Source organism: Sparus aurata, chromosome 22 (assembly GCF_900880675.1).
Source record: "Sparus aurata chromosome 22, fSpaAur1.1, whole genome shotgun sequence".
Taxonomy (NCBI): domain Eukaryota; kingdom Metazoa; phylum Chordata; class Actinopteri; order Spariformes; family Sparidae; genus Sparus; species Sparus aurata.
The window spans coordinates 17582325-17605569 of record NC_044208.1 but is presented as its reverse complement, the minus strand read 5'-3'; the positions used below and the strand labels follow the sequence as shown (position 1 = coordinate 17605569).

Below are 23245 nucleotides of genomic sequence, written 5' to 3'. Positions count from 1 at the left end.
TGTATATATAAGTCCCAAAAGGCATGTAGGTCAGATTTAACAATAGTTATCCATGTTAAGATGGAGTCAAACTGCACCAATAACTAATAATTCACTGCATGACATGTTTTCATTTTTTGACTCAGTTACTTCATTCAATTAGCCAACTCTGGCAAAAATGTTACATAATTAATAGAACCAAAATGTTGCCGATTCCAGACTCATGATTTGGAGTCTGGTCACCATGTGCTTGAACTCGCCATGTCCACTGAAAAACCACTTCACCTCCACATCATGACACCACCTAAAGGAAAGGGCGAGATCTCTGGAATGTGATTTGCCCACTGGCAAACTGGTTGGTCCTAATCGCTGAAAGGAAGAGCGGAGTCACTTGGCTGACAGGAGATTAGCCAGCTGGAAGCCATTTGTACAGCTAAAGTAAAGTTGTACTTGATATTATTTTGAAAGAAACCCCTCTTTTTTTGACAAACTCATGAGTCACACAGCGTCTTGTTAAAGCATTTTAAAGCAATAAAATGTAGCTTTTTGGAGAGAGATAGTTGACTGTTGAGTCACCTATCCAGGTCTGACTCAAGCTGTCAACCCGAGCTGTGTCAGTGTTTGAAGATCTGTGGATAAAGACCAATAAACTGCCTTTGTCCAGGAAGTTATATTGTGTTTTGTTGCTTTAAATTCTACTTTGGGTCCATGGATGGATGGATGAAGAGACCTATTAACTGTTACTTCTTTGATTTATACACAAACATATAACTACCATACAGGCATGATTTAAATACACTGGAATTTGTGCAAAGAAAAATGTGAGCATTCATCTGAGTGAACCAGGGACATCTACAGCACGAAACCTTGGGAAACACTGCCCTCTTCTGCTAACACTGTAGAAGAAAAGCGAATCATGGAGTGTACACTTTACCTGTGGTCAATAACTTTATAAAGAAAGATTTTTCCACTCAGGACACAAGTGTTTACATATCTTGTTTAACTAAATCTTTTGATTGGACTGAAGCCAACCTGGCCATGTTTTAGAAAAGAACAGGCTGAAAAACAAATGGTGATAACCATCATGGAGCGATAAATACGATGATTGCTGATAATTACAGCCCTGGAGAGAGCTCTCTGAAGAGAGCTGCTTTCTTGTTTGCTAAATATCCCACATGCCTCACCAAATTTGGTGAAACTTTGCTTATCTTGAACATGCAACCAAAAACAATGTTTTTTAATATAGAAGTTCACTGGCCTGTGTTAAGCAGCCAGTAACAGTGATCTGATCTTTTATCGTCACCATCCTCGAGGGAAAGCATGAAGATCTGATTTGAAGTAAAAAGAAGCCTCGTCATCCTTCTCTGACATGAATAACTCTGGAACGCTAACTTCTGATGACTGTAACAAACACACAGGAATAGAATAACAAAGCACCAACAATCAAGTTTTTATAATTGAAATCCTATAATTTTATTATAATACATCAAATACATGGACTGCAATAATATTGTCAGATTTTGGTGTGAGTTATTCTGACAAAGAAAAGCCCACTGAATATGCACTCCGGTTATCTGATACCTAGTTCACATGTACAGCAGACAGTGTTTGGGTTTGATTAACAGAAGTCAGCCTTGGGGTAAAGGGAGGCCTATTTGTGCGTTGAACAAGTCTTGGGGTTGGGAACAGACCTGAGATAAAAAGAACTTGCAAATAATTTTAAGATGCTTCAACCTGTGTGTGTGTGTGTGTGTGTGTGTGTGTGTGTGTGTGTGTGTGTGTGTGTGTGTGTGCATGCGTGTGCGTGTGCAGGACGTTATGCTTGCCACACAGACAGTATATTAACAACAATCAACTTTGAAGCAGATGATCATCTGAGAACTTAATGCATAGTCAACCTGAACATTATTTGCAACTACTATTTGATCTAGGTCAAGGTGAAAGAAGATATGGGAGATATCCGAGGATAAGATTCTACTTTTTGGCAGTCTGTAGACGTTCGCTCACATTCTCCCAGCTGATGACATTCCAAATAGCCTTCACATAGTCTGGACGCACATTTTTGTACTGAAGGTAGTAGGCATGCTCCCATACATCGATACCAAGGAGGGGGATGAGACCTGAGGGTCAAAGACAGGAAACAATTACCGTGATGTCTCTATTTCATATGCAACACTGACAATAGAATGTATGAGCATAACATATAACTGATGTGCTGTGGAAAGACGGTCAAATCTGTTGTCAACTGACCTGTAGATCCCTGCAGGGGATCCTGGTTTGCACAAGCAGCAATACGAAGTCTTCCACTCTCCTTCTCGTAGCCCAGCCAGCCCCAGCCCGAGCCCTGCACTGCCACTGTGGCAGCAGACATCTTCTCCTTCATCTTCTGGAAGGAGCCAAAGTCCCGCTTGATGGCCTCCATCAGCTCCCCTGCAGGTAGTGACACAGACAAACTAGACATAAGCTAGACATTAAAAGCAAGAAACAAAATCAGAAAGCATTTTCAACAAAGTATGAAATTGTAATGTTAAGCAATTTATTTTATTTCTCCGAATCCTTTTGCAATAAATAATACTGAGGAAAGTAATACAATATGGTGGATGCAAAGGGCAGCATCTTTCAGCACTAGGGGGCACAATGGCACTTGAGTCATATTTTTTGCCCACCTGATGACTGCAAGTCTAATATTTACTACTTGGTTTTGAAGAAAATCTTTACAAAAACATCATAAACTTTATCATACTGGATACTTTGCAAGCTACTCATTCACTTGTCTGAGCTTGCTCACTGGGAATGGCTGTCTTTGTTTTATATTGGTGGCTTATGTTGAACTAAAAGCTGAACAGAGGGAGCTGTTCACTCACAGTGGGTTTAGCACTATTAACGAGCTTAACGTGACATTACAGATTCATGTGTTGCTTAATGAAGGTTTAACTGAAAGGTGCACTGTGTAGTTTTGGGGAGGGAAGTTTTAATCAGAAGAGAAGAAGCAAACTATGTTCACAACTGAGAACAGCTTGTTTATTCAGATTTAGAAAAAATGAGATACTTCTGATTTTGTATTATTTAATAATATTGTAAAAGTCTAAATTCTGGGTTTGACTTTCTTCTCCAAAATGACGTAGTGCCCCTTTAACTACAAAACAAAGTGTAGCGTGAGGCACTTCTGCCTTACCCTGTGGCTCGCCTCCTCCGTTTGGCGACAGGTTTGTCCAGAAGATGGTGTGATTAATGTGGCCTCCTCCATTAAACTTCAGAGCAGGCTGGAGGGCAACCTGTGTCGTCACATCTCCTACAATACAAGCCAAACACAAGCAAGTGAATACGCAGACATCAGATCTGTCCAAAGAAAATTGACTGTTGACGTCTGAGTCACATCTACAGTTACAAATAAAAGATTAGAATATATTGATATATTCGGAAACATCCAAACGTTTTCCTGACATACAGTAAATATGAAATGCTTGCTTTTATGTTTGTACCCTTTGCTAGTGCCTCCTGATATTTCTCCTCTGTAACGTTGAGGTTGTTGACATATGTGGCATGGTGCTTGCTGTGGTGCAGCTGCATGATCTCTGCGTTGATGTGGGGCTCCAGGGCACCATAGTCGTAGGTCAGGTCAGGGAGCGTGTGCTTCTGCCTCGATGCAGCTACCTGGTTCAAAGTTTGGCTCAGGCTGGCTGCACACCTGAAGCAAAGAGGGGACGAGAGAGATTTACCAACCAAAACACACTATTGGAAATACAATTCAGTACAGGATAGTGTAAGGTTAGCTGGAAAGAGAAACTGACATGATATGCCAGAGCATAACCAGTTTCAAATATATAGAGAGACAAAAGTAACTTGGCTACCAGTGACGCCTGTGTGATTAAACTGCACAATATTAGCCCAGGACAGCCTAGAACAGGAAGGTTTATTAGCTTAAGTGGCATCAGTTTGATAAGCCCACAGCAGCTGGCTTAAAGTTACCCAACATTATGACATTAGTTTTGAATTAACATTCAGTAGTTAAGTGGTTAACTAGATATTAGCTGAATGGCCTGGAGGCCCCGAGTTAGCTAGATGTTCTCAAGTGTGCCCGAATATAAAAACACCCTTTATTTTGGTGCGCCACACGCTAACCTTGCTGAGCTGATGAAATAACTTAGCATCCAAGCTAGCTAACTGTTAGCTCTGCCTAAACAACTGTCTCAAGTTCACGAGCAGTCGCCCCTGACGGAAGCCAGCCGATCTAATTCCGTGTGCATTCTGGACGAGCAATGGCACCAAACGGTAGGTTGATATATCAGTTTTACCTGCGTATTTGACCAACTCTGCAAAGCATGTTCACGATAGAGCTCATACACGTTATAGAGTAGACACTCTTGGTGACTGCCCTTGAAAGTGTGCAATTTCAACCTGACAGACCCAGGACCGTACCATTATGGTCGTGTGGGGGTGTAGCGAGAGTGTATAATAATTAAAACTTAAACTGCCAAAATTAAAGCAACTACTCAATTCTTAAATTTGGAAAGATATGATAATATGGTGTGTGTAATGACAACGTAATATATTGAAATGTATTTAAACACACGAGATAATGCATTTACCCCTCCCTCCTCCCCTCTTCTATAAATTTTTTAGAACTCGCCCTGCTGGTTGGTTTCTGTGGCCTCAGTAAAAGTGCAAGAGGCACCTTTGAAGTATATTTTGTTATATAAACAATGTTCTCACGTCTATCGATTATATGATATTATATTATGTTACATGGTCATTTTGAAATAAGCAATTATATTGTGAATACACAATATTTTATAAAATAAAAAAATATCAATAATATAAATATAGAAAAATTAAATTGTACATGTAATATGCACAATAATAATTATCACAACTAACAGTGAGGTACAAATAAAAAAAATCACGTGAACACATCATCTATCCATCGGAGGAAATGCCAGAGATCGTCCATGTTAAAGCGAATGAATCACTCAGGGATTAAAACCAAGAAGACCCCAGTGTTTGTTATAAAACATAATGGATTGGATAATTGGATGTTGTCACTCATGCAATTGTGAGCAACAACAACAAAAAACAAAAATTAATCAGGCATAAAGACCCAGGGGTATGAGGAGCCTCAATATAAATAATGACAAAGATATAAAAAAATAAAATATGTTTTAAAGGAATTTTATAGTTAAGAATTGTTGATTAACAGGGCAACACAGCACAGCACTACATCTACTGCCATAAAAAACTAAGTGAGCACTGCAGCCAGTGATTATAGTCTACATATTGTTTTCTTAATTAATCATTTTATCTACAAAATGTCATTAAAAATAGGCCTACTAAAAATTTTCCAAGATGATTTCCCAGAGCCCAAGAAGCTCTCGTTAAATTGCTTGTGTCATTAAACCAACATTAAAGATTTTAAAACCTTGCCAATATTTACATTGAGAGGCAGGAACCCGGCAGTAATTTTGGCAACGATCAGATTATTAGTGTTAAAAATGAACAGACTGATCATAACGGTGAATGACTTTTCATTGGTAAATTAATCCGGAAAATTGAAGCTTCCACATATGCCCACGTGCACTGCATTCTAAAACCTGATACCAAAATAATAACAATAATAATAATCAAAATCATCATAATGAGGAAATACCACGTTCCATGTCTTTCGTTGAAATAAAAAAATCATGAAGTATTGTCATTTAACAGTAAACATTTCTGTATTTGAGAATTTTTCAGGTATCTCGTCTCACTTTGTATTTTTTTTTTTTTTTTTTAGGATCCGGAAATCGCGGCGGAGTGAGACGTCTTTCTTCCTCTCCCCCGTCTCTGGTTGTGCGCTGCAGCAACGCGAGTGCAGCAGCTCGGTTAGAGCCATTCTGTCCTGCCTTCAGTGACGAAGATGATGTTGATCACGCCGAACCGAGGCAACAACATATAGATTAACAGCGAGTTTTTAACGTGGTTGCAATTATCCGCCTCATAAAGAACTAGTGAAGCCGAGAAGTCCCAGAAAACATCGAGGGAAACGGGTCTGGTGAGTGTTGTGAGGGCTGTAGGCCCGATATCTGCAGCCAAGAGCCCGCTAGTTTCAGGAAAAGGAGCGCAAGGGAGGGAGTCATTTCCTTCACCGCCATTTTGTGATAACAAGGAGCCGAAAACAGAGCCAAGAATTGCATGCTGTCAGGCGGAACATAAAGGAAATACTGTCGCTCGAACGTCTACTTTCACATCTAGTATTTATTTTGCTAGCGGATGCTAAATGTTAGTAGCACGCCAGAGTTAACCTTGCTTAGCTTATTTCTATCGCTTGCTGACCATCGTTGCTTGCCTGCCACACCAGCTAACACAGGCTCGACACCTCTTATGGGCTGGTTAATGGTAACTTGATTTTGGTCGAGCAAGTAGTTAACTCGCTCGTCACCGACATTGGCTTCATTTGGCTGAGGGGAAACCACGGTATTTGTTTAGAATGAGCCAAGTTGTCATACATGTCATATTTAACTGCGTGTGGACAGTCAGCGCGTTACAGCTGGAGATGATGCAGCCAGTCGCTTGAACACACGACACCAAGCCCTGATTAATGTTTTCTGTCATTTTTCACTTCTAGATTTCACAATGACCAACGAGGAGCCTCTTCCGAAGAAGGTGAGTGTCTTTTTTTTTTTTTTTTTTTTTTAAGAAAACCTTCCTGTCTGAATACGAGCCTGATTATACTGTGGGCTTCTGTATCTAACTCACCCCTTTGGCCATCTTCTCTACAGGTTCGCCTCAGTGAATCTGACATGAAGACCCTGACCAGGGAGGAGCTGTGCACAAGGTAAATAACAGCTCTACAGGTAGAGATTAATAATGTTGTGGGGGAAACTTGATCTGTTTAGCTTGAGCTGTTAATGTTTACACGTGTTCTGCTCCTCTCAGATGGAAGCAGCATGAAGCATATGTCCAGGTCCTGGAGGCAAAATATGCAGATCTGTGTTGTAAGTACATCTGCTGTTACATAAACGTGTCATCCAGTACGACAGGGTTTCTCCTGCCAGCTGTAATCACTATATTGGCTGCCTGAGAAGAAAGGGACACGTCTTCTGATGCACTTTCTTTCCTTCCCCTCTTTCCCGTCTTAGCCAATGATGTGACTGGGCTGAAGGAGTCGGAGGAGAAGCTCAAGCAGCAGCAGCAGGAGTCTGCACGCAGGGAGAACATCTTGGTCATGCGACTTGCCACCAAGGAGCAGGAGATGCAAGAGTGCACAGTATGTATCTATTCCTCCACTTTGTTCATGCATCTGATGTAATTATGGGATACATTATTGTTTTACTCAAAGCGAGGGCGTTAGATGGACTTTTTACAATGTGTAATAATGTTTTGCGCTGTGCCAGAATTGCTGATCTCTAACAAAAATCCAGATACTCTCTGGCTGTAGTTACCCATTACTTTCACTATTCATTAGTTATTGGACTTTTTTGTGTGTGTAATTTCTGGATTTGACAAATGCTTCAAATCAAATCCAGTTGCCATGTCTTCAAGTTGGCTAATACACCTTAAAGTACACTGTAAGATACAAAATAATCATTTGTTAAAGCTGGAATCCTCCAATTTAGTCTCTGCAGACTAGTCTACCAATTAAGATCATTTCAGCACTGCACCAGACCTTATGTTCATTCATTTGCATGGCATGTAGGTTAAAGGTAAATGGTGTCAGAGAGGGCAGCCTTTGGTCTTATCAGATTGACAGCTCAGTGGATCACCCAGGGGCTTTATGGCAGCATTTGCCATTCTTACAGGGCAGCTGAGGTAAACACAACACACACTGCTGGACTCGGGTTAGAAAGGTTTTTAACTTGTGTCCCTGTTGTCACTTTTTACCATGTGTGACTGAAATAGTTCTCAGATGGCTGTTGTGTTTTGAGGCATATTAGCTGCACCCTTTTGCCTCTAATGCAGTTACATTTAAATCAGTTCTGAGGTCACCATAACTGACTTCAGCAGGTGAGTTTTTGTTTGTTTTGAACTTGTCTGGTCTTCTGTGAATGAAAATTCATTGGGTGTGTCTTTCAAAAGCAGCTCAAAATCTTTTTAATCACAGAGTTCAAATGGCTTTGTGATTAAAGATGAATCCTGATAGACCTCTCTCCACTCGCACAAAAGTCCAGACCTTTAGTAATCTCCAGTTTGTTATCCAGAGATTTAGGTTTGAAAAGTTGTCAGATAATCTTAAAAATATTGGTGGATTTTAGAACCAGACTGTTTAAATTCATCTGATATCGAGGTACATTTTTATATGTGACTTCATGACTGGAGATGCTAAAGGACTGGTGTTCATAAAAATATAAAGTACTTCTACACTTTTCCTGTCACTAACACCTGTTTGTTTTATCCTGCAGACCCAGATCCAGTACCTCAAGCAAGTCCAGCAGCCGAGTGCGGCCCAACTGCGGTCATCCATGGTGGACCCAGCCATCAACTTGTTTTTCCTCAAAATGAAGGCTGAACTCGAACAGACTAAAGACAAACTGGAGCAGGCCCAAAATGAACTGAGTGCCTGGAAATTTACACCTGATAGGTAAAGACAATCAAAATAACCCCCCTACCCCACAAAAAAGTCAAGACTTCCTCATGCCCCCCACCCTCACGCTCACTGCAGGCATGCAGGAACAATGGTGGGGTGGAAGGCTGACAAATGCTGTACTCACCACGAGACTCAGACTTTACAGAAAGCCAGTCACTGCAGAACAAAACTGTTTTTGTACTCTTGCACTGTGCCAGCTACATATCACATAACCTAAAGTGAAAAGACAGTATGGTCAGGTGACACTTGTGTTTCAGCTCTCTCCCCTCGTATCCCCTCACCGTCCATGGGCCTGAAGGAGTCCGGACTGTTCCTGAAGAGGTGGTCACTCACTTCCCAACACGGATATATGCCCTCCCCGCACCCTCAGCTCAAACCAGACAGTAAACATATTAAATAGGGGGGTCATGGTGGAGGGTGAGTCAGGCAGGGAGCATCCCTAGCCTAAAGCAGCAATCGAACATTTTCAGACAATTCCCATACTTGGTTTAAAAAGACATTTAACTGTGGATTACACCACACACATACCCCCTCTAGTCGGCCTGAGAAACGTAAAGACTTTTTGGACAGTCTAGATACATTGCAGTAACGTGAGGACAGTTTCTAGGATTTAAAAGTAAGACTCTGGGGGAAGAGCCACTAGAAACGGTGTTAAGACTGTGAGCGGAGCCAGATCCTCGGTCCACAGAGCACTGTGGTTCAGGCATGAGGGTCCAGTCGCCTGTGTCTCTGAACATGGGCCCACTCACGGTAGAGTGTATTTACATGTTTTATTTTGTGACTTGTTTCTTTTTATCTGCATTTCATTTGATCTTTCTCTTGTTTCTCTGAAACAAACACTTACTGCAGTGTGTGTGAACCGAGAAGGACGATTGGCTTTGATTGTTTACATAAAAACATTTGAACTTTGACAATGAATTGAGCTTTGCTTGATTCCTCAAATCCATACCAAACACACTGCTGTAGGTGCACGGAGTCTTGTTTTTCAAGTTGTGAATGCAAATGTCTTTAACAAGTCATGTTATGAGTTGATGGAACTGTATTCATTGTATTTCTGTGTATTTTTGTTATTGACCTCACGATCTCTCCCTCAGCCTTTAACGCTAATAGCTGATGAGATACTTATCTCTCGCCTGTGTGACACAGATCTTAGCCACTGTTTTCAGAAAGAAACGCACGTGGAATCTGTTTTATCTTTTCATGTCTTTTTAAAACAAAGCCATACTACACTCTCACACCTATGTGAGACGGTGAGATTAGAACTGGTAGTGTATACACAACGTAGATCTTCCTAGTCCTTAAGAAAAACAAATGGTTATGATAACCACTAAACTACTGAGAAGAAGTGCAGTTAACTAAATGATGTGCTGTGCGTAATTTTAATGGACAACATTAGGAGTAACTTACATGGTTTTCTGAGCTGTTTAAACTTTAATGACTGCTTCTGCTTTTAGAGGGTACAGTTGCTTAGTCATTCAATTAATTAATGTTTATATTTAACTTTCCACTGGCCAGATGACTTCCATAGGTATTTAAGAATAAATAGATGGCAGTTATGGTTTTAAATAATGTGTATACCTGTCATATGTTTGCAATTTTGGCTTCTTGATTAGGGCTTTGGTAAAGCATAAACACAATAACTGCTAATGTATGAAATACCAGGTGTGCAGGACTGTTGGAGTGCTCTTTAACCTGTTGAGAAAGCGGCACTTCAAGCTGTTTGATTTTACTGTTGAAACACTTTCTCCTGTGTATTTAAAGTGATGACTACACGAAACAGGTGCCTGGTGGCAGAGCACATTTTCATTTTTTGCTACTCAGTTAAGGGTTGATATTTAAATTGTAGTTTTTTTGTAGCGTGTCAATTTTAATATAACTCTGTGACATTTTCTATTCTACTGCGAGTGCGTTTGAATGTGACAATTTGGTTGCGTAAAAATTTCTACAGTTCTTTTCAACGTGCTCACTTGTCGTCAATATGCAACATGTTGAATTAAGAGTGTAAGAATGGATGTATTAGTTACATAAAATGTGGATCAATATAGTGTGCTATGGAGCCATAGTGAATACCTTAGATATTCAAAATATTAATAATTTAAAGAAAAAATTTACTTTTGTTCAGTTCAAATAAATGTACATTATTTTCTTGAGAAGATCCAATTGGGTTCCTTATGATTTTATTGGAATCAAATTGATATAATAAGAATCTTGTCCAGGGATGGCTAGGTTGAAGAGTTATGTTAGCTTGTGGACCAGTCAGTTGGGACAGATTCAGTGGCACCTCTTTGCCTGTCACCTTTGTCTCCTGGTTCACTGTGTGATGTGAGACTTGTTTCCCTTGCAGCCAAACGGGGAAGAAACTGATGGCGAAGTGTCGAATGCTGATTCAGGAAAACCAGGAGCTGGGTAGGCAGCTGTCGCAGGGACGCATCGCCCAGCTGGAGGCTGAGTTAGCCCTGCAGAAGAAGTACAGCGAGGAGCTCAAGAGCAGCCAAGACGGTGAGGACATGAGCAGCATTCACATCTTTCAGCCTGACCAGTCTAACTTGGAATCAAGTGTGGACTTCTTTAACAAACTGCTGTTGAGCTGGTTTTTGACTTTGTTCTTTTTCTGCTCCTGATCTCCCGTCTCTCCCAGAGCTGAATGACTTCATCATCCAGCTGGACGAGGAGGTGGAGGGGATGCAGAGCACCATTCTCGTCCTACAGCAGCAGTTGAAAGATTCTCGTCAGCAGCTGACTCAAAATCAGGGGTCAATGGCCGGAGCAGGACCCAGCAGGACTTCACCCGCTGCTTCCAGCTCGTCCGCTGAGCCGTCCACCCAGCCTGAGCAGGCCAGTGCACCCTCCGAACCAATGGGCAAAGACTACGGGAGGGTCTCCAATGGACCAAGCAACGGCAACTCATCCCAGAGGAGCGAGACCACCACACCCAGCCTGTACCGGGAGGTAAGCAGCACAGAGGAAGACTTTCCCATGTCCCCAATGGTCTCCAGCCCCGGGGAAGCTGAGACCAAGCTGTCCAACCACTCTGAGGAGGCGTCAGGGAGTCAGACTGCTGCTGGGAGAGTTGGAGGACCTGTGGGTTTCGGGAGCCAGCTGAGCGCAGGGTACGAGAGCGTGGACTCTCCGACGGGAAGCGAGACATCATTGACTCAGCACTCGAATGACACAGACTCCACCACCGACCCCCATGAGGACAAGGCTGCCCTGGTAACCAAGGGCACCAGGACTGCAGGGTCACGGCACGCTCAGAACGGCCTGGACTCCAGCACGGGCGACAGTGTGGTTTTGTAATGTACTTTGACATGTACTGTCTTTTCTTTTTTTTATACAATATACAAACAAGGCAACAAACGCATAGTCTGTAACACAGCACTGCTGTCCAAGACGTTTTGTTTTCACCCTCCTCCCCTCGCCTATCGTGATGCCTCTGTCACATTTGTGTTGCTAAACAGGGATGTAACAGGTATGGGTTAATGTTAGATTTGAAGTGAGTGGATGTATGATTTAAAACTAGTCCGTTTCATTCTGCTGTTTATTTGAGCACGTCTATGCTGTTTTTGTTTGAGCTCTTGACACTGAAATGGGGCATCTGGTGTTGTAACTCATCGTCAAAAGTCAGTAAAATCACTGAATTGCAGTAGCTTCGCAATATTCAAGGTCATTTTTAGATGTTGGCCTGTGTTTTTTTTTTTTTTTTTTAATGCAATTTTAATTTTTCATTGAAGAAAAAAAAATTCTGTTCAAAAGATTCTGTTGAATTGTGAGTAGTTTATATGCGATGTTCATATTATTCTGACTTCAGTCCTTTTCATGTACTGACCAAATACCAATAAAGATTTTTAATACTACACAGTGAAAGCCATTGTTACTACCACCAATATATTAATATGAAGAACACTGAAAAGGCCTCCTAAAATAGTCCACTCCACTGAGTCAATAATACATGTATAAAAAATGTATACAAGAGGGGTTTGCTTTGTGTTAAAATTAATTCTAGATCTTCATCATAAACCTCAGGTGAACATAATTTCGGCTTCGTAACATGATCAATTTTATTAATCCTAGGAGGGAAATAATAATATTTTTTTGAAGAAGACTGAAATTGTAGAGAGAATAAGTAGAAAAAATACATATGTGCAAATAAATCAATTCAAAGCATTTATTGTCATGTACAGTTCAAGAACATATTTCCACGTATAAAATTTCCTTCCACTCTGAATGCTGTTTTTATGATATAATGGGGATAATATGAAATACAAATGTTAAAAGTATGCAAATATAAAAAACGATACAAATAAGGTAGAAAATACATATACAGAAGAAGATATGTAATATATAAAAATATAAACTAGTATACATTATAAGTACAAATACAAAAGATCAAAGTTAGAAAGCTTGAGTATAAAAGTATATTACAGTATAGTACAGTTGGCAGGCGTGGTGTGAAAAATAATGAAAAATAAAAAATAAGATATAAACAGATTTTTTAAATTAATACAATAATGAGTTTTGTTGTGTTTATTGTTGTCAGCTCAATGAAAAGTGGCTTCAGGATGAAATAAACGAAACGCTGTAGTTGTCCTCCTGCACACACGGGGGCGCTGTGGTGCCTCCTCGCTGCAGTTACACTTGCACAGCTCCTCCTCGGTGCAGCTCTGTCAGGGAGGCAGTGCAGGTCCGCGGTGTAAACAGAGCTGACTGCAGTGTGGGCAAACAGGAACAGCACCTTGAAGCACGGACCCAGACATGAACTCCAAAATGAACTCCGAGCCTGTTGTCATCGTGTCTGCTGCTCGGACACCAATCGGTAAGACTTAATACCCGGCTAAACGCGAACACATCGGTTTGAAACACTTTCTAACGTTGCTACTTTACTGTTGCTACCAGCCAGTGTTTGCTAACATGCGCCGCAGCTCGGTGTCGCTGTGGTCACATGAACTGTATCATACATTAAATACTATTGTAGCTATCAATTTAGTTGTATATTGTGCTTTTACAGACGTGTCATCATTTGTCTTGTTTAATTAGCCTAAGTGGTTGATGCCCATTCATTCAGGCAAATGCGCCCAGTCTTGCGGCGCTGTGATTGGTTCGCGCATGTGTCCGGAGTGTTCTGTGATCAGTGATTGGCTGGCTGGTCATAGTGCCACGGAGCACGATCTTCCTCTGATTGGTTTCCTCCTCTCTAAGGTGTGATTTGACAGTGAGGCCACTGTGTGTTCAGTGAAGGTGTCAATATAACAGCAGGACACTCCTAAATGACAAATAGCAACTTTATAAAAAGTTTGTTTATTTGGCAGCATTGTTGATCAGATGTCCAAAGTGCCTCCAAAAATAATTAATTAATTGAGCAAATGCAAGTCCAAACAGGTAAATTCTGAACTTCACAGATGACAGAGACAGTTCAAGAGCCCACAACCATGTAGTCTCATTCTGCTTTCTGAGTCTGTAGTGAAGAACAACGTGTAAGCTCCGATCAGAGGACTGTAGGGGCCCCTTGTGTTTGACTGCCTATGCAGAGCTCTAAAAGTGATCTCAAGAATCTCAAATTTAATCTGGAATTTGGTGACAGAGTTGGTGTGAAAAGCTTACGATCTGACCCACAAGACACCTTTTTGAGAACCTGGTCAAAAGCTTTGCTAAATGGTAAGAAAAGATGGAACTTTATTAATTCCCAAGGAAATTCTTGTGCTAGTGATTGCTACAAATTGTACAGTACAGTAGAAACATCAGTAACAATCGGTGGGTTTTCCAGGCCAGGGTCACACACTGGACCCATTTTAAGACAATAAACAGAATTTTGAATATTAGTGAAATGTACAAAATAAGATATAAACCAGTGATACAATAACATTAGTAAAATAAGTTAAATACAACAGTAAACCAAAAGAGAATTAAAAAGAAAGAAATCACATGATGAACAGGTGAAACTATAATACAGTCAGGATTAAAGTTCAACTATTATTATTATTATTATTAATATTATTATTATTATTATTTCCATCTTAGTTTAAGACACAATATGGATCACTGTAGCAAGTATTTCTCAATAAGGAAATAAGAGGAATTACTGTTGTCAAAAGTATCAAAGTAACAATAATGAATATTTTATATATACTTTGAATACTCATCTTTTGTGGTATCGATACTCCAGCAGTGCAAGTTGACACATGCATTGCTGCAGTGCCTACATAGTCCCACCTCCTCAAGATCTAAATCAAATTAGATGTTGCAGTGTTTAACAAAGTACAAGTATTCGTCTTTTAATTAGGAAATGACATTTTGTGCCCCCTATATTGTGTCACCTTTCCCTGTGGTATCAAATATGGTATAGACTATTTTTTAAGGTACTGTATCAAAGTTAGACATTTCAGTATCAAACACTTCACTTGACAGTAAAGAGAGCAGCAAATGTAATAATAAGTATGTCTTGTAGTTGTTGATTCAGATAGAGCAATCAGTTGGGGTTCATCTGTTTTTCATCTGCAGGAATATGTTCTTAATTTTTCAGTTAATCATATAGTTTATATGGTATCAAGACAAAATCATGAAAAATAACCCATACAGGTTCCCTGAGCTCAAGGTAATATTTTCAGATGAATTATTTTGTCAATCAAATGCTTTAAATCCAACTATATCTGATGTATAATGAAACATTAATTCAACAGCATTCCATGCTTATCTACCCTCCTTTGTATGAAAAGACCAATATGCACCATGGTGTGCTCATGCTACAACATCTTCTCCCCATTTTTACACAGGGTCCTTGAACGGAGCTCTGTCCACGGTCCCTCTGCATGACCTGTGTTCAGTGGTGATCAAGGACGTCCTGAAACGGGCCGCGGTGAAGCCAGAAGAGGTCTCTGAGGTTATCATGGGACACGTCCTCACTGCAGGTGAAAGCTCAGGAAGCCACTGAGACCAGAGAGTGAGAGAGGTCCAGTGTTCCTGTGTCATGTTAACGACTGTTGAGCAATATCAGTCAGATTTTCTCAATGGTGTTTTATTTTTTTCCCTCTCTGTGCTCAAGGTCATGGTCAGAACCCGGCACGTCAGGCCAGCGTCGGGGCAGGTATCCCCTACCCTGTCCCGGCGTGGAGCTGCCAGATGGTGTGTGGCTCCGGACTCAAGGCTGTGTGTCTGGGAGCTCAGTCTGTCCAGGCTGGAGAGTCCACTGTGGTGGTCGCAGGGGGCATGGAGAGTATGAGCAGGGTAGGCTTTGACAAGAGTGTCTTTAAAAGCTTAATATAAATGAAAAATGCTGGCTCTTTCGCTTATACTAATGATTGAAGTTCAAACAAGGTATTTATGACACCTTTAGTAAGAGTTTGAGGAATCAGATTGGCCATATTATTGAAAAAAAGAAAAAAAAATTTACAACCACAGAAATATTCTTGCTAGTATCGATGTTTCAGTTACTTGATGATGTCACATTTTTGTCCTCGTTCCACCAAAAGGCTCCTCACACCCTGCACATGAGAGCAGGTGTGAAGATGGGCGACGCCTCCCTGCAGGACTCCATGGTGGCTGACGGCCTGACAGACGCTTTCCACGGCTACCACATGGGCATCACAGGTGAGCGCAGCTGAGAATACACGTGAACAAACGATTGTCGCGCCTCTATATGAGTGTTCGTCGACGTGACAAATCCTGTGTATCCTTCTCAGCTGAGAATGTGGCGAAGCAGTGGGGAGTCAGTCGAGAGGAGCAGGACCGGTTTGCCGTCCAGTCCCAGAACAAAACTGAGGCAGCGCAGAAAGCAGGACATTTTGATAAAGAGATCGTCCCAGTCATGGTGCCGAGCAGAAAAGGTAAAGAGTTGTTCAGTGATTTATTATCTAAATCATCCTGCTATCTGGAAGAAATTGTTTAATCTGTCCTTGGTGTGCGTTCACTGTAACACTTGTCTATTGTCTCCAGGTCCAGTGGAGGTGAAAGTGGATGAGTTTCCTCGGCACGGCAGCAACATGGAGAGCATGTCCAAACTCAGACCCTGCTTCATTAAGGACAGCAGTGGCAGCGTCACCGCTGGAAATGCCTCAGGTTCGAGAGCTGGTGCTTTTCTAACATATGATGATGTCACTGATGTTTAACTCACTAACCAAACAGATGTCAGTGCGAGCTTTTTGGATCAATGTTATGTATCAAGCAGTTTTTTTTTGTAACATTAGGTATCAATGATGGAGCAGCAGCAACTGTCCTAATGAGCCAATCAGAGGCTGCGAGGCGTGGTGTAAAACCATTGGCAAGTATCGTATCGTGGGCTCAAGCTGGCCTTGACCCGTCCATCATGGGTACTGGACCGATACCGGCCATCAGGAAAGCGGTGAGAAATCCGACGCACCTGAATGCAACAGCAACTGAGAAAATGCTTCTTTGTGTTCATCCTCCTTGTTACCTCTCTGACAGGTTGAGAAAGCGGGCTGGCAGCTGGACCAGGTCGACTTATTTGAGATCAATGAAGCTTTTGCTGCCCAGTCTATTGCTGTGGTCAAAGAGCTCGGCCTCAGTGCTGACAAGGTAACAGCTTTATTGTGCAATTTTTGTCCAATCTGCCCAAAGCACAAGCTGGATGCCCTTTGTCTGTCATCACTTGAGTCCAATGTTTGTTTTCATTTCCTCAGGTGAATGTGAGCGGTGGTGCAATTTCTCTGGGCCATCCGATCGGTATGTCTGGCTGCAGAGTGCTGGTGACCTTGTTGCATTCGCTTCAGAGGACTGGGGGACATAAAGGCGTGGCGTCTCTCTGCATTGGAGGAGGGATGGGCATCGCCATGTGCGTGGAGAGAGTCTGATAAAAAAAAAAACCCTTAATGCTGCTCCACGGATTGCACTTAATCTCATCTTTTTAAATGGATAAGGGATACAGACACTGTTTACACTGATATAAAATGGTAATTTTCCTGGGCTGTTCCAAATGACTGTATTTGAGGTAAAAGCGACAAGTGTATTTTGTGATTGGATCTTATCTGACCATAGCTTGCCAGTCTCACTGTGAACTTAAACTCAACCCTCCTCAGGTTGTAGCTGTGTAGCATGTGGCTTCATTTTAGAGGATTTAAGACATCTAGATCATGTTAAGTGTAGTGTATACTGACAGCTTTAACATAAAACTAGTAATAACGAAGAACCGCTCTTAAAACCTGGTAGATATGCACCATACTAGTTAGTAAATGAAGATGGGTTATTTTTCCTTTAAAATGACCCTGCAGTTAAAAAAAGTGAAACACTAAACCTGTGAAGGCAAAGCGCAACTGTTGCTGAGTAAGAAAAGTATTTGTAGAGTGTAACTTATGGTGTAATTGAGTAGTTTCAAGCACTCAATATGTTGCTCTGATACTCAGATACTGACTGACATTCCACTTTCTCTGATCAATCGTGCAGACAGCAGCCTTGAACCTCAGCTAAGTGCCATAAGGTTAAGTGTGCCAGCCTTCTCTAACCTCGTACTTCCTGTACATAACCTGATGTTTGTGAAGATGTTTCCTGTAATCATATCAATAAAGAAGTATAAGCCATAGAGTTTAAAACTTGGTTGAAAGTCATTTCTCAAAGTCTGTCAAATAACCACAGCCACACAATGTGAATTAACAAATCAAAGGTCATTTACAACCATTGGAGCTTTATTAAGTGTCCAAAAAACAAAAACAAATCACTTGCAGTTCCTCTGGAAGCAGGAGGGAGTGGGAGAACAGTAAACAGGCAAAGTGCACGCACGGCCTACACTAAGAGCAACAGCCATGAAGAGCTCCTTATGTATAAATACAGACGAACTGGACAGGACCAATTACAGCCTCTTAACCCTCCAGAGCTCCTGACTGCACGGCATCCTGATACGACTGGCCGCCCTCCTTCGGCTCTGGAAACAGTTTGATGAGGTCGTCGATACGGAGGATGGTGATGGCGGCCTCGGTGGCAAATTTAAGGCTCTTCGTTTTGACCATGGTGGGCTCGTACACGCCAGCCTGACGGTTATCTCTAGGCTTGCCGTTCAGCAGGTCCAGACCAATCCTGTAAGACAACCAAAGTATTCAAATACTGGATGTTCTACGTTACACAATAAGGTCACCACCCTTGAAACAAACTGAACACTTAAACTTTTCAAGGTTCATCGGGCTCCAAGTAAACACTCAATGCTTACTGCTCCTGCATCTTTGTTACATTTTTATGATAGTTCAGTATTTTAAGAGAGCGCAACCAAAAAGGGAGCATCATCTCTAACAAAGCCTTTAACAATAGTCAGCTAAATCTGTTGTGCCACTTTGTAAACAGGTACTTTAGTTTCATGACTGCTGCCTTAAGGAAAGACTCACCACTTGAGATTCTTGCGTTCAGGATTAACCTGAGCCTCATTGTGGAAGGCCCGAAGCTTGGCCACCAGATCAGTGGAGTCCTGTGCTGCGTTCACAGCCAGTGTCTTGGGGATGACTAGGAGAGATCGAGCAAACTCAGCAATAGCCAGCTGCTCCCGGGAACCCTGAAGAAACCAAAAATTAAATAAATGTCACAACCAACACTGCTCAAACCATCTTGCTTCATAAAAAAAAAAAGAAATTCAAGCTCCCAACCCCAGAAACTCAGCAGCTGCATGCTGGACAAACATTTACCATGCTGGTAGCATAATTCTCCAGGTAGATTGACAGAGCTGCCTCCACAGCACCTCCGCCTGGAACTACAGACTTTGACTCCAGCACCCTCTTCACCACACAGAGGGCATCATGCAGCGAACGCTCCATCTCGTCACACATGAAGTCGTTGGCCCCGCGCAAAATGATAGATGCTGATGTGCGTACTTTGGTGCTGAGAGAGTACAAAAGCAGGAGAAAGGAGCCAAGACAGTTAACATTTATAGCTGTGGTACATTTATGTGTAGATGAACATGAAGGACTTCTGCGTTCTATAGATCGTACAAATCCTTTTCCCTGTCTCAGTTTATCACAACTCCTGTCAGAACTACAGATGAGGTATGATTACATACACTGAAATGTTCTTAATCTACAGTTGTACTGATCACGCTGCATTTATCAGTGTTAGAAGAACAAACACTATTAAGTATACAAAACTACTACATATAGTTGTAGTTCTTACTTCTTGACAAGGATGAGCTCATCATCACAGATGCGTTCCTGCACAACCTCCTCAGCCTGACCCAGCATAGTGGCCTCAAATGTCTCTTCTCCCTCCAGATTGGTCAGAGAGGGGCAGATGGTGGCTGAGAACAGACAAACACGACATCACCATTATATCTCAGTTTAATGAGACTACTTGACCAAACCATTAAAACCATTTCACAGTTAAAAGACCAGTAACACAAAAGCCAATAGGCACAAACTGTAGTCTGCTGCCACCTTACCTCCTGTTGCCTTGGCAATGCGTTTCAGGTCCTTCTTCAGAACCCGTCTCACTGCCATGGCTCCGACATCCACAAAGTACTTAAGACACATGTCATCGATGCCGCCCGTGGTCAGGAGGACATTGGCACCGGACGCCAAAATCTTTTGGATCCTCTCCTTGGTGATGTCAGATTCTCTGGAGAAACAACATCCAATATTATTATTATTATTATTATTATTATCATTATCAATAATAATAATAATAATAATAATAATAACAACAACAATAGCTGTCTTTCTATGTGACCCCCATCAGTTCTCGTAATCACAAAACATACATAGTTATTTGCACATTGTTTGTCCTTCTATGTACTTTTCATTTATTTCTCTATGTATTTTTCCTCTGTTTTTAGTTGTATGTAAAGCGTCTTTGAGAGCTGTAAAAGCGCTGTATAAATAAGATGCATTATTACAATATTGATTCAGTTTCATCACAAACATTAAGATGAAATTCATCACATATATAATACAGAACTGTCCAGCCCATAGTCATGGTAAACAGCCCAGCGAGAAGCTGCTGCCTTGACTCGGGCTGCTGATATTTTCTCCCACGCGTATCACTGTGTATACTACTGGTTCAGCATCACAGCAAATTTAAATGGGATAATTCTTAATGATAATATTACATAGAAAATATATTCTACCTTTGTCTGATCTGGTCAAGCTTCTCTGGGTCGTTGATGATGACTTGGACTCCCATCTTCATCTTGGTCTTCTGCAGGCTGAAGTCCAGGCAAGCAATCTTAGCGTTGACGACACGTTTTACCATGCCTTTAGATGAACCCAAAAACAGCATGATCAACAGGACACGCAAACGAAGAATTTAAGTTGACCAAAACTAAAAACTCACAGACTGTATGATTACATCCAAGATTTATGATTTATATGAGTGATATTGAAGATCAAACACCAGATTATGTTCGCATTCAAGCTTATTCCTCACCTCAAAAACATTCTGGTTAAAATTCATTAGTTTCCAAATTTTTAAGACTCTGTACAAATGCTGCTTCGAAACTAGCGAAAATGAAAAACATGTAATCATACTTCTGATTATTTTTCCATTGTCTGGCTAGAAAAGAGGCACCACAGTTTACAAACTACTGTCGTCATTCCTTTCAAAGCCAATATATTGTCTCCCACGCGTATCACTGCTTAGCCATCACATGGGACATAGCAGCAAACTTAAATGGGAGTCTATTCAGCTGCAGTGGCAATCAATGAGGCAAGTTAACCCTCACACTTTAAATGTGAACTTTGGGAATTTCTTTGTAATTAACATACCTTGTGAGCCGACTGTGCAGTTCAGCGCATACCCATTAACCAGGAAGCTCTCTTTCTGGCTGCGACCATGGGCTTTCAGCACATTCACAGAGTTGATGGGGTATTTGGCCACTCCTCTGCCGTCCACAAACTTCACGGCCATGGCGGCATCCACCACCATGTTGGCGAAGAAGTCTGAATCACTGAGGGGTCAGGATTAAGGCAGATAAAGTCTGAAGTTGCATACATACATAAAAAATTACCTACTGCAAACTACAGGCACGTGAGTTTAATCTAAACTAAACATTTTATGCAATGTACAGCAAAAAGGGATACACTCCAATGATTTTGGAGGACATGGAGGTTTTGGCTGCATTTATTAAACACTCTCTGCCCAGGTCATCTGTCCCGATGGTGAGGTTCTCATTAATGTAGCGAACTGCCTCCCTGGAAGATGGAAAAACATTTTTGCGTGTGAAAAAAAAAAAATCAGAATCTATTTACTGAACACTCAGGGTATTTCCTTGTTCACATCTTACTTGCAAGCCAGACGATATCCACTGATGACTGATGTGGGGTGAATCTTCTGCTTCACAAGCTCATCTGCACTCTTAAGCAATTCTGCAGCAAGAATTACCTTTAAAAAATAAACAGGTCACATGATGTACATTAAAAAGAGACCTGTTTAAATCTCCTACAGAGAATACATTGCATCATAGCGATAAAACTTGTACCATTGTTTCATTAGGGGTGGCAGAGATGAGGCTGCTCGACCCCTTCAGACACTAACGGACTGTTTCTCTCTCCTGTTAGCATAGCCACACATCCGTAACAAAATGCAGATGCATGGTACTAAAACAGGACATTAGCTTTTTAACTCATTACAGTGGCAGCAAAAAAGACATGCCAGCGTCTGGCACCAAGTAGGAGCACCTGTTGACCCTACTTACCACAGAGGTGGTCCCATCTCCGACCTCCTTGTCCTGCAGGTCAGCCAGTTCACACAGGACCTTGGCAGCTGGGTGCTCCACTTCCAGCAGCTTCAGGATGGTGGCTCCATCGTTGGTGATGGTCACGTCCTGTCAATATGTACATGAGACATGGTGAGCAACCAATGCCACAATGTATAAATGGCAAAAGGAATAGATGATTTATAGTGAGAAACATACTCCAATGTCGTCCACCAGCATCTTGTCGAGGCCCACTGGTCCGAGGGAGCTCTTGACGATGTTGGCGATGGATGCTGCGGCCATGACTGCAAAGACAAGGAGGAAGTTGCTACTAGCGAACAATAACTGAATTACCATATATGTCCATTTAAGGACATATATAGCATGGCTGTTGCATCTTATAACAATATCTCTGTCGATGATATTATGTTCTGTCATATTATTTAGTGAGGTACACAGTATGTTAGCCACACCCTCAGACCATGACAGTGTTTTTCTATCCCATTAGCATAGCCGTCCATTCATAGTGATAGGAGTGGAAGGTACTGAAATGGGACTAAGAGTTCATAAGGAAAGTCTTTGGCATAAATGACACATTACTTGAACAGCACACTTTTCTGCGCCTTGCTAAATCCCCCCAGAGACCGGGCAGACACTTTTAAACTCGACATGAAAGTTAGCTAGCATTAGCATTAGCCACACGTGTGTTCGCAGCAGTAAATGAAATCCTTTCTGCTGCCGGCCGCTCGTGACGCACAGAAAATACACAAAGCGCTCATGAAATACCGAGCGAAGCAGCATCATAACGTACCATTTTGAGTGCGGACAGACTCGCCAGTTGTCCTCTGGCCGAGCACGTTTAACGGACCGTCTAACATCGACATTTTCGACCACCACCACAGAGCCGAGAAGAAAGGGAAGGGGCGCGGTGCATTATGGGTAAACCGGCATTAACCAGAAGGTTCGAGAAGAAAATGTATCCAAAAAAAACTCCGTAAATTACCGATTAAGGGGTTTTGATCACATAAAGAATCTCAACTTTACAGCTGCACATGAAAAAGCCCCTTTATCAAATTAGAAAATAATGTTTTGTAACA

General features: G+C 41.6%; 4 protein-coding genes and 1 non-coding gene across 6 annotated transcripts; 2 read left to right on the top strand and 3 right to left on the bottom strand.

Annotated features, from left to right (window-relative positions):
* Positions 1-1422: 1422 nt before the first annotated feature.
* sod2 (superoxide dismutase 2, mitochondrial) lies at positions 1423-4412 on the bottom strand. Its single transcript, XM_030405190.1, has 5 exons — positions 4275-4412; positions 3462-3667; positions 3155-3271; positions 2230-2409; positions 1423-2099 (listed from the first exon to the last, which is right to left on the bottom strand). The coding sequence occupies exons 1-5, from the start codon at positions 4319-4321 to the stop codon at positions 1954-1956; spliced, it is 696 nt and encodes a 231-aa protein (XP_030261050.1). The 5' UTR covers positions 4322-4412; the 3' UTR covers positions 1423-1953.
* A 1372-nt stretch (positions 4413-5784) lies between these two features.
* On the top strand, positions 5785-12393 carry wtap (WT1 associated protein). Of its 2 annotated transcripts, none has more exons than XM_030405188.1 (8): positions 5785-6007; positions 6581-6618; positions 6735-6790; positions 6892-6950; positions 7095-7222; positions 8355-8533; positions 10884-11038; positions 11178-12393. In XM_030405188.1, exons 2-8 carry the CDS (start codon positions 6589-6591, stop codon positions 11834-11836), a joined length of 1266 nt encoding a protein of 421 aa, XP_030261048.1. In that variant the 5' UTR covers positions 5785-6007; positions 6581-6588; the 3' UTR covers positions 11837-12393. The 2 variants fall into 2 exon arrangements, with proteins under 2 accessions (XP_030261048.1, XP_030261049.1); XM_030405189.1 differs by lacking the exon at positions 5785-6007 and adding an exon at positions 6074-6234.
* A 784-nt stretch (positions 12394-13177) lies between these two features.
* On the top strand, positions 13178-18079 carry acat2 (acetyl-CoA acetyltransferase 2). The gene is made up of 9 exons (XM_030405568.1): positions 13178-13352; positions 15307-15441; positions 15576-15757; positions 16003-16120; positions 16213-16356; positions 16466-16588; positions 16717-16871; positions 16955-17065; positions 17170-18079. Exons 1-9 carry the CDS (start codon positions 13292-13294, stop codon positions 17338-17340), a joined length of 1200 nt encoding a protein of 399 aa, XP_030261428.1. The 5' UTR covers positions 13178-13291; the 3' UTR covers positions 17341-18079.
* A 49-nt stretch (positions 18080-18128) lies between these two features.
* On the bottom strand, positions 18129-23111 carry tcp1 (t-complex 1). The gene is made up of 12 exons (XM_030405567.1): positions 22960-23111; positions 22368-22453; positions 22149-22277; positions 21738-21835; positions 21535-21645; positions 21220-21401; positions 20583-20709; positions 19899-20074; positions 19634-19757; positions 19153-19345; positions 18859-19022; positions 18129-18556 (listed from the first exon to the last, which is right to left on the bottom strand). The coding sequence occupies exons 1-12, from the start codon at positions 23030-23032 to the stop codon at positions 18343-18345; spliced, it is 1677 nt and encodes a 558-aa protein (XP_030261427.1). The 5' UTR covers positions 23033-23111; the 3' UTR covers positions 18129-18342.
* On the bottom strand, positions 22569-22706 carry LOC115574705 (small nucleolar RNA SNORA29). Its single transcript, XR_003982560.1, has one exon. It is a non-coding gene; the product is annotated as a small nucleolar RNA SNORA29 (small nucleolar RNA).
* Positions 23112-23245: the final 134 nt, after the last annotated feature.

Coding starts and splice junctions, on each gene's coding strand:
- sod2 (XM_030405190.1), bottom strand. CDS start 4,321: ATGAGCTCTATCGTGAACATGCTTTGCAGAGTTGGTCAAATACGCAG. Junction 3,668..4,274: donor AGAGTTGGTCAAATACGCAG/GTAAAACTGATA, acceptor TCTTTGCTTCAG/GTGTGCAGCCAGCCTGAGCC. Junction 2,100..2,229: donor TCCCCTGCAGGGATCTACAG/GTCAGTTGACAA, acceptor TTTGACCCTCAG/GTCTCATCCCCCTCCTTGGT.
- wtap (XM_030405188.1), top strand. CDS start 6,589: ATGACCAACGAGGAGCCTCTTCCGAAGAAG. Junction 7,223..8,354: donor AGGAGATGCAAGAGTGCACA/GTATGTATCTAT, acceptor TTTATCCTGCAG/ACCCAGATCCAGTACCTCAA. Junction 8,534..10,883: donor TGGAAATTTACACCTGATAG/GTAAAGACAATC, acceptor TTTCCCTTGCAG/CCAAACGGGGAAGAAACTGA.
- acat2 (XM_030405568.1), top strand. CDS start 13,292: ATGAACTCCAAAATGAACTCCGAGCCTGTTGTCATCGTGTCTGCTGCT. Junction 13,353..15,306: donor TGCTGCTCGGACACCAATCG/GTAAGACTTAAT, acceptor ATTTTTACACAG/GGTCCTTGAACGGAGCTCTG. Junction 15,442..15,575: donor GGGACACGTCCTCACTGCAG/GTGAAAGCTCAG, acceptor TCTGTGCTCAAG/GTCATGGTCAGAACCCGGCA.
- tcp1 (XM_030405567.1), bottom strand. CDS start 23,032: ATGTCGATGTTAGACGGTCCGTTAAACGTGCTCGGCCAGAGGACAACT. Junction 21,646..21,737: donor GGATATCGTCTGGCTTGCAA/GTAAGATGTGAA, acceptor TCCATCTTCCAG/GGAGGCAGTTCGCTACATTA. Junction 21,402..21,534: donor TCCTCCAAAATCATTGGAGT/GTATCCCTTTTT, acceptor CTGACCCCTCAG/TGATTCAGACTTCTTCGCCA.